The 10,395-nt window shown below is 46.3% G+C and overlaps 1 protein-coding gene across 1 annotated transcript in view; it reads left to right on the top strand.

The window, feature by feature from the left end:
• The first annotated feature begins 5,900 nt into the window (after window positions 1–5,900).
• The window catches only part of Pomc (proopiomelanocortin), a 5,937-nt gene continuing 1,442 nt past the window's right edge, over window positions 5,901–10,395 (top strand). Inside the window, exons 1-2 of the mRNA XM_055622823.1 lie at window positions 5,901–6,010; window positions 8,997–9,181. Coding sequence (XP_055478798.1) covers window positions 9,050–9,181 — 132 coding nt within the window. The 5' untranslated portion in view covers window positions 5,901–6,010; window positions 8,997–9,049. The remainder of the gene's footprint in view (window positions 6,011–8,996; window positions 9,182–10,395) is intronic.

The following is a 10,395-nucleotide window of genomic DNA, read 5'->3' as shown; positions in this document are numbered from 1 at the left end:
TAGCTATGTGGGATATGTGACAGCTTCAACCAATAAAGGGAAAGAAGTGTTACCTTGAACTCCCAAGGCTAAATTATAAAAGGAACATGGCCTCCACCTGTGCAATTCCCAAGGCTAGCTTATTAAAAGCAACATTACCTCCACCTGTCTAGTTCCCAAGGCTGGCTCATAAAAGGCAACATGGCCTCCACCTATCTAGTTCCCAAGGCTAGCTCATAAAATGCAACATGGCTTCCACCTGTGCAACTCCCAAGGCTAGCTCATAAAAGGTAGTCATGACCTCCACCTGGCTCTCTCTCAGACCCATGCTCAGGAGGCCTGGGCCTAGATCTGAGAACCCCCTGCCAAAGTTCCATAGAGATGGAAAGAGGGGACCCTCAGGAGCCCTAACACTCCCTTCCCCAATGATTTGAGCTTCCATAGCTGTGAATAAATAGCTTCAGGAGCTATAGGCCTCAGGCTCCAGGCTGCCCAGAGTGCAGGAGAGACCTGATGGTGCTGCTACACTCTACTCAGAGAGCAGACACCCGAGCAAATGAAACGTTGTTGCTGCAAAGCGTTTAGCATCAGGCTAGGCTGTGACTCACCTAGAAACCAGAGCAACCATGGCCGACACGCTGACATGTTGGTACATTTCCATCTTTGTTTCTGCTTCTACCCACACCTTCATCTAGATTACAGTGATCATTTATGTTGAGGAGTAAATAGCCACATTATCCACCTATCATCTATCTATCTATCTATCTATCTATCTATCTATCTATCTATCTATCTATCTGTCTGTCTATCTATCTGGTTTTTCAAGGCAGGGTTTCTCTGTGTAACCTTGGCTGTCCTGGACTTGCTTTGTAGACCGGCCTGGCCTGGAACTCACGGAGATCTGCCTGCCTCTGCCTCCCTGAGTGCTGGGATTACAGATGTGCCTGGCACCACATTATTTTTTAAGAGGATTTCTTCCTATATTTTTTAAATTGTATGTACGTGTTTGTGTAGCTCTGTGCATGTGCATATGAGTACAGGTGTCTAGGAAGGCCAGAAGTATTGGATACCTTGGAGCTGGAGTTGTAGACCTGACATGGGTGCTGCCTGAAGTGGGTCCCTGTAAGAACAGTACATGCTGTCATCTGGAAAGCCATCTTTCCAACTCTTGTTGCTATTTTAAATAGCCACAGACTATTCCACTGGATGGTGTCACTATACTTTTTGTTTTGTTTTGAGACAAGGTTTCTCTGTGTAGACCTGGCTGTTCTAAAACTTGCTCTGTAGATTAGGCTGACCTCAGAACTCACAGAGATCTGCCTGCCTCTGCCTCCAGAATGCTGAGATTAAAGACATGAGCCACCACTGCCTGGAGACTTCACTATAATTCTTATAACTATATTTTAGCATTTATTTTATTTTATTATTGCTATAATTGATATCTGAAGTCTTGAAGAAAATGTAGTGTAATTGCTACATAGTTTTCTTGGGACGTGTCTCAGGAAATGCTGGGTCAGAAGTTTAAAGACTTGATATAAAGAAAACCCATTCATCCTCCCCTTACCAGCCTATATGAATCTTATATATCCTCCTCTTTTCCCTTACATCTGCTATAGCAGAAGCCTCCCACCCCATTCCAACTGTGTTCAAGAATAACTTCATTTTCTGGTTTCTATCTCTTGTTGGCTTAAGACTTAGAATGCTTGGCCAGGTGTGGTGGCATACGTCTTTAATCCCAGCACTCGGGAGGCTGAGGCAGGTGGACTTCTGTGAGTTCGAGGCCAGCCAGGTCTACAAAGTAAGTGCCAGGACAGCCAAGGCTACACAGAGAAACCCTGTCTCAAAAAGCAAAGCAAAACAAAACACAACCAAACAAAAGACTTAGAGTAGTGTTTTTCTCATTAGCAACAACAACGTTCCCCTTTCCTGGATTTTCCCCATCAGTAGAGATATTCTAAACTCTGTTATATTTTGAGGAAGGGTCTTATATATATGCCAAGGCTGTCCTGGAACTCTTGATTCCCCTGACTCAGCTTCCTAGATGCTGAGACGTCATTATCCTTGATCCTGCATTACCCCCAATCCCTTACCTCACTTCCATTCACCATTAGATTTCTAGAAAGAATTGTTTTGTTTTTATGCTAGGACCAAAGGGAAGAACTGATAAATCCATAAGAAGGAGACAAGTAAGGAGCACTCTTCTCTCACTAATAGGATGTCAAATAACCGGAACAGATCCAGATAACAGAGTGTAGAATAGCTGAGCAACCGCGGGATGTATTCTTTTAGAAACATACATGAAACGCTGTCCAAAATGGACCATATGCTCACCCATTAAGCCATGAACATTTGCTCAAGACTGAAATGGAACTGAGCATGCTGACTATAGGGAAAGTAAGCTAAAAACCAGTTTCAAAACATCACTAGAAAATTCCCAAGGCTTGGAAGAGAACCAGAACATTTCTCAACAATCCATAGGTCAAAGATAGAAATAAGATATATAATCGGAGGCAGGGTGTCTCTGTGTAGCCCTGGCTGTCCTGGAACTCAACTCTGTAGACCAGGCTGGCCTGCTCTACTTCTTGCCTCTATTTTCTGAGTGTTCTGGGATAAATGGCATGTGCCACCGCTGCCCAGCTAAAAGTAAGATTTTTGAACTAAATGGTAATTAAAAAAAGACAGACTAAGAATTGCAAGATGCGGTAAAAACCATTCTTAGAAAGATCTTTATGGTCATATGTACACTTGCAAAAAGCCAATAGGGGTTGAATGTCACTGATGTACATGCAATCAACTGCTTAGTGTCCAACTTGAGCAGAAAAAGGATAGCCAACTAAACATGTAGAAAGTAGAAGGTGGTAATCAGAGTAGACATTTCAAAAATGCTCTGAACAACACTCATACAACACCAAAGATGACTATCGTAAAAACTTATAAAATTGATAAACTCCTAAAGATATATAAATTACCAGTACCAGGAACAGATATCTACAGATGCTAAGAACATGATCAGAAGCTGTAATTAGACTAGAGATGTAGTTCAGTGATTACCTTGCCTGTGTGATGGCCTAGGCTCAAACCCCTGCACCATGAAACCCAAAAGACCCCCAAACAAACAGAACAGAAAAAGAAGCTATAATATGCTATTTTTAAGCCAAAAACTTAAGGAATGTATGTGAGGAGCATAAATATCTGAAAAACCACATCTTACTAAAGTTACCTACACATCTTCTCACAAGAAGACATAGACAATGGGAATAGTGCTTATTAAGCAATCGAATTTGTAATTAAAGCTGTTCAGGAAGCCAGGTGGTGATGACACATGCCTTTAATCCCAGCACTTGGGAGGCAAAGGCAGGCAGATCTCGTGAGTCCAAGGCCAGCCTGCTCTACAGCGTGAGTTCCAGGACAGCCAAGGCTACGTACGAAGAGAAGTCCTGTCTCAACACCCCCCCCCAAAAAAAAAGCTGTTCAGCAGACAGAATAGACATCTTAAAAGCCTGAAAGGCATCATATATATATCACTTTCAACCTTCAAGGAAGACATCATAGCACTGTCCTTGGATGAGTTAAAACAGAAAGAAGAGATTTTAATTTGTCTTGTGAGGACAGTGCAATTTTGATACCAAAATCTGACAAGAACTTAAAAAAGGAAAATTAGAGTTCACTCTCGTGAAAGTAGATGTAAAAGGCTTAATTAAAATGCTAGCCATATAAGAGGCTCTCACCATCGTTAAATTGGACTTATTTGAAAGCACAGTATGTTCAACATTGGGAAAGCAATTAATAATGTGTTAAGAATTGACTGCAGTATTCGACTAAGAGAGCAAAACTGTATTGTCTGAGGCCTCCAGAGGCACCTGCTCCAGGCTGTCAAAGAGGAACTATTGATACTAACATGCAAAGACAATGGTGACTTTCCCAGTGACCTGCATGTTCAATGGCTGTGTGGTGACAATGCCCCTGTGGCCTCTTGACTCTGGTTCTGCGCTGGTTTTCTTTTCTTTCTTTTTAAAATATTTATTGTTTATTTTTATTTTATGTGATTTGGTGTTTTACCTGCATGTACGTATGTATGTATGTATGTATGTATGTATGTATGTATGTATGTATGTAAGTGTTGACTCCCCTGGAGCTGGAGTTTACAAACAGGTGTGAGCTGCTATGTGCATGTTGAGAATTGAACCCTGGTCCTCTGGAAGAACAGCCAGTGCACTTAACCACTGAGCTATCTCTCTAGGCCCTGGCTTTCCTTCTTGGCCTTAGATCCAGCCACCCTTTTCTCCTGCTTTTTTTACTTTTTTATTTTTATTTTTTAACATCCTATAACCCAACCAGTGTCTCCTAATGTGGTTCAACAACTTTTCAGTTCACACTGGCCAAGTTCTTCTATATATAAGCAGGAACCCACATGATGGGCCAACCCATCACCCCGGGTTGACTTTGATGCTGCCAGCACCAGCGTCCCAAATTTACAATAGAGCAAAGGAAAACAAGACAACAATCATCACCCGATTAAAAGGAGCTGAGAAGCCTGGTGAGGGCGGAGCTGGTGGGACAACAGAAGACAGAGATGAACTAGCTCAAGCGTAAGCTCCGTATACAGATGAGACAGGACTGGGACTCCCTGAAGAACAGAGAGCATATCTCAGGCTTCTGGAAGAAATAATAGCCAAGAGGGGCTTAATAAGAACCGGGGATGATGGAGAGCTAGAGCTTGAAGGGTGCTTGGCTTGAGAGGAACACTTGGGGAAGTGGAGGCAGAAAATGGCACTCAGGGAGTATTAATGTTGGGGGTAGGTGAGGTGCAGAATACAAGATGGTAATACCTCTGGAAGGGTCCAAAGACAAGTGGCACACACTTTGCTTGCTGTTAGGGAGAGCTTGGTGTTCTCCTGTGGCACAAAAGGAAGAGATTTTTTGGATGCAAAGTGGATGTGGCCAATCAGAAAAGCTGAACTCTCGAGGGAGTCCTCGAGTCCCAGAACAAAACAAACAAACAAGCAAACAAACAAAAAAACAAAACCGACATCTAACTGGGGAATGACGTTCCTTCCATTGGTAGATTAAACAGGCTGACTGGTCTGACCCAGTCCTACTCCCCGTGGCCAACCACACTTCTCACAAGTTAGGCTCAGGTAGATGCCTGCACTGCAGGTCTGCCCTTTCTCCTAGCCTGGCCTGTGAGCTTCCAGCGAAGCCAGAATGCCCGGGCCTGGCCACACACATGGTGAAGGCCATTCTGCCAGCTCCGTTGCCCTCCCCCAGAGCACTGCACTCCTGGTTAAGAGTCTGAGGCTGGCAGGACCTTTTCCTTGGAGTCTGGAGTTCTGGCTAGGCGCTGGGGATGGAGGCAGGTTACACAACTCACTCGCAACTCACCTCCAACTCCAAGGGAAGCCTGCCCCGGGCTGCCGCGCGACTCCCAACAGCCTCTGTTGTCTCCCTTCTCAAAACGGAACAGAGGTTTTGACCTCACAAGGCATCCCACTTTCCCAACGCTGGGGAAATCTGAGGCATAACAGGCCTGCTCTTGATCAGTGATGTTTACCTCCAAATGCCAGGAAGGCAGATGGACGCACACAGGTAACGCCACCCCGACCTGCACGATCTCAGATCTAGGTCTGCCTCACACCGGGGTGCTAAGCCTCTGCCCAGGCCTAAGCGGAGAGTCAACGCCATCCTTAATTAAGTTCTTCCTGACCACCGGCGCCAGGTGCGCGCTTCAGCGGGCCTGTGTTAATGCCAGCCTCCACGCTTTCCAGGCACATCTGCCCTGCGCTCAGCCCCGACCGGGAAGCCCCCCTCCCGCGGCCCGCCGCCCCCCTTCGCGTGGCCCGGGATTCGCTTGTTGCGCGGCAGAAGCGCTGCCAGGAAGGTCACGTCCAACGCTCACCCACCCAGCCCTGCAAGTATAAAAGGAGGGAGGAGAGCGCCAGGGACCAAACGGGCGCCGAAGGAGGAGAAAAGAGGTTAAGAGCAGTGACCAAGCAAGGCCACCGAACTTCTGAGAGCGGCATTTCCGCGACAGGTAAGGGCGCAGCAGCTCGGGACAGCTTCCCTACACTGATGTTCTGTCCCCGGGCCTGGGGATGCTCCGCAGGCTGCAATGCAGACTCTGGCTTGTCGCGGCCCGGAGCTCTCCGCAAACTTTGTGAGACGGGAGAGAGCTGAGCGGGTTGACAGGCTGCGGCGCTCCGGAGAGCAAGCAGGTGGTTTGGCGATTCCAAAGATCGCCGCCGCCGTCGGGGAAGAGGGTGGCCCCAGGGTCTGCACGGAGGAATGAAGCATTGGGAGGCTTAGGATCGCCTTAGACTCCGACCAGCCCCTGGGGAGACCTTGGGAGAGATCCCGATTGTCTGGATTTGTGTATCTTTTTTTAAAGACAAGAGACCGTATATAATGAATATAAATACACGTTGGAAAGGCAGCGGGAGAGAAGGCCGAGTCATAATAAACTCCTGATAGTGGAGTTCTTCTGCGGTTGCTGCAGACCTCCAATCCTCGTTTCCCGGTGCATCTTAGCGGACCCGAGGTGGTTGCATTGCGGTAATTACGTGAGTTACGGGACAGGATAGTAGGCTTTTTGCAAGACCCAGCCCAGATTAAAAACAGGGCGTGGGGAGGGAACTGTCCAAGGTTCTGAACCACCCTGTCTAGTTTCGGAAGCCTTTAAAAGGGCTGTGGGGGCAGTGCACCCAATTTGTAAGGACCCATGCTCAGGCAAAGGACATCTCAAACGAAGGAGAGACAGATCCCCCAGATTCTCCGTGTACAAATCAGGAGACGTTTTCACAGAATGGCTGGAAGGAGTCAAGTAAAGGGAAAGTCAGTTTGTTTTGTTAATGCGTGAAGTAGGGGCAGATTAGTGACTTGTACGTAGACGTAGACACACCTCTGCCTCTGTGCTTTACAGACCGCTACATCGGTGTCACGTGGAGAGCAGTAAATATAAGGTTCTACTGGGAGAATTTCCTGGCATATGGGGTCCCTAATAAGTGTAGTTCTGTCAAAATGAGTAAACCTTCTATGTTCCTGAGGTTTTAATGACTGGAATCATATTCTCTCCTATGAAAAGCACAGCACTTGACATTTCCCACTACTTAAAAAAAATGATACAAATAAGACATTTTGCTTCATTGTGAGAAAAGGGGGAAAATACATGTAAGAAAAATTGGGAGATTTGGGAGTGGGGAGGGATGAGAATCTCAGCAGGTGGACTAGGAGGAGAGAGCACACCTCTGAAGGCCTGAAAATCTCGGCTGTGGCTCCCTCAAAGATAAACCTCATTCCTTGGTCATCCGACTTTGAGGACAACAAACACGTAGTTGACAGGACTATCAGACTCGTATGATCTTATTTTATATTACGAATATGTTTTTATGCTGCTTACCATTTTTTCTGCCTTCCTGTAGCATCCTGGAGGAGAGGGCATTTGTGATTTCAGCATTTTGAGCTAATCGGCTGCCTGTCTGAACCTTAGCACCTCCTGGGCTGGGGTGCACAGCTCAGTGACTGCCAGCACCTACTAATGGTTGTTCTGGAAACAAAAACAAAAAAAGAAAAAAGACCCAATGTGTATAGGACAACCAGCTCCTAAAGAATGGCACACGGATGGAGCGGATACTGGGAAGAAAATTTTGAAGGGAGACTTTCACTCCCAACCCCCCCCCCTTTCAAAAACAAAGGCTTGGCTCACGTCTCTCCAAATGATTTGTTTTCTGCCACATTCATTTTTAAATGCAAGTGTTCACTAGGCGTGAGAGACATTTAAGTCACTCACATATTTTTTAATTTTTAAAATTTATTTTTTAGTTTTTCAGGACAGGGGTTCTCTGTGTAACCCTAACTGTCCTGGTACTTGCTCTGTAGACCAGGCTGGCCTGGAACTCAGGGGTTCTGCCTCTGCTTCCTAAGTGCTGGGATTAAAGGCTTGCACCACCACTGCCTGGCTATTCACATTACTATGAACTGACTTTTCTAATTAAACATCTTCCTAACAGCCGGTAATCTGAAATCCACGATAAGTGTAGAGTTGGTGGGGAACTGGTTTACACACTGGGGTGGCTTTAGGGGTCCTTGGATGAGGGGGAAACAGGTGGAAAGGTGTAAGAACTAGCAGTGCCAGGGATGAGCTGGGCACCAGGGGACCAAGGCGCCGTGAGTATCTGCTGGTCTCTTGACCTCCACATCTGCCCGAGGGTACCCTGCATCCTCCAAGGGCATCTTCAGCGGCTCTTCACGGCAGAGGCAGCTTCCTTTTCAGCCTCCAGCCTTCCCTCTGTCTTCAGTATTGCCACTTTCAAGTTCACGTATTTCAGACAAGACTTATGACGTGTGGCGTGTATGTTTAGAAACCAGGAGAGTTTTAAGGGAAGTGGAACCTGCTTTAAAAAGAAATCTTCCAAAGGGTCTGGGAAATGGCAGTCACCAGGCGGTCTGTGTACAGGAAGTCAGACTGATTGCCTAAGATCTTGGCTAAGGGGACTGGTTTTGTTTGCCTATATTCAAACCTAACATTTTTGAGAAATAATCAAACTTTAGGTGAATGGAACTGAAGCAGGAATTTCCTAATCCTTTGTCTTGTTTTAGTTCCTGCCACCCGCTGCATATGGAGTGTTAAACTGTAGCTTCATCCAGGCAGTGAACGTAGAATGCTAATGCTCTCTGGGAATGCAGGAAAAACATACCTTTATCTCTTTATGAACGTGAAAGAAATTATCTTTTTGGGGCTTCAGCTTTCCCACCTCCCAAATGAGGGGTTAGACCAAGTGATATCCCAAATAGCCTCGTCTCTAATTTCTTTAAGGGTCTCGTTTTAACAGGGAATAGAGGGAGAAACTGTCCATAGCTGTGTTGAATTCTCCTCCCCGTATCCCTCCCATGACATCCATACACATCTTCCACCTTAGCGCTGCTCTTGTCCTCAGAAAGCCCTGGGCTGCACAAGTGGGAGCTGTTAGTGTTGGCTTGGAGTTCTTCCTGATGACTAGCCAACATTGTTCTTCTCCTTGCAGGAGTCCCACCGATCTCGTTTGCCTCTGCAGAGCCTCGGCCTGCCACCTGGAAGATGCCGAGATCCTGCTACAGTCGAACAGGGGCCCTGCTGCTGGCCTTCTTGCTTCAGGCCTCCATAGAAGTTTGGGGCTGGTGCCTGGAGAGCAGCCAGTGTCAGGACCTCACCACGGAGAGCAACCTGCTGGTATGTGGGCCACGGACACCGCCTTGGTTTTGCTAGGAGATGGCACTGGGGTTTGGACGAGTCAAAAGGAAGAGGGGTGCAGGGACAGGGCAGTTCATCACCATTGACTGGGGTGAGCCAGAGCAGCAATATCGCTTTCCCCATAAGGTTGGGAGTAGGCAAGGGTGAGGAGGAGGTGGTTTCAGAGAAAAGGGTCCAGTCCATAATTTCTGCTCAATTATTCTCACTCCCCACTCCGTCTTCTGTGATGACCCCTCACCATATATTCAGCTTAGACAGTGTCATATTAACCAGGATTGCTCCCTTAGTTGACCCTATATTTCAACCCTTTAGCTTCCAAATTAGCCCCTCTTTAAATAGTGAAAACCTATAATTTCACTTCATATTTTTCCCTCTTTATTTTTCTCTCAGCTATAAAGCCAGCTACCGGCTAGGTATTTCCACACAACATCTCCAGAGGGAGAAGGAAAGGACAAAGTGCTTTTTTTTTTTTTTTTAACTAGTGCCAAATACCTCATGCTGCTTCTAGAAGGCAGGATTCCTGCCAACTCCCTTTCCAGTCTTTCCTGAAGAAGCATGTGAAAGCCCTCGGGGACAGGCTGAGCCCCCTTCCAGGTCACCACAGGAGATGCGTGTGCGCGCACATGTATGCACACAAGTGCTGGGTGCCGGTTAGCGTCTGTCACTACATCCTCTTTGTTTTATCAATGGACAGTTGAGGCTAGGTGATGGGAGGGATCTTCTCAAGACATAAGAGCAAAGCTCATGTACAGTGAACTTTACTCAGAGGGCCCAAGGAACCCTGGGCGATCCAGTTCAGAAAAAAATCCAAGACTTGGTTTGAGACACACACCACATAGCCTCTCCTGAGATCTTACCAGAAAAAAAAAAAAAAAAAAAGTGGGGGTGGGGTAGGAGAGCAGTAAACAAGGTCAGGGTCCACGATTTCTGTCCCTGCCTCTGACATCAATGAGGTGGGGAACCTTAACCAGATCTTCTTCTCTTTCTAAGGCCCCTCTTTCATTATCTGTCCTGGGGGATGGGTGCTTAAATTACATCGCTTTTATCATCCACTGCTAACATTCTGGATCATTATAATTCTGACACTCTGGTGTAGAAAACCCTCAACTGAAAAGAGTGGGTGGGATCCTTCTGTTTCCTCCTCAGCACTTTCCAAGAATCGTAAAAAAAAAAAAAAAAAAAAAAAAAAAGGT

This window comes from Psammomys obesus, unplaced genomic scaffold (genome assembly GCF_907164565.1).
Source record: "Psammomys obesus unplaced genomic scaffold, mPsaObe1.curated_primary_1811, whole genome shotgun sequence".
NCBI lineage: Eukaryota > Metazoa > Chordata > Mammalia > Rodentia > Muridae > Psammomys > Psammomys obesus.
Note: the sequence above shows the minus strand (reverse complement) of the source record. Positions and strands in the feature narration are given on the sequence as shown.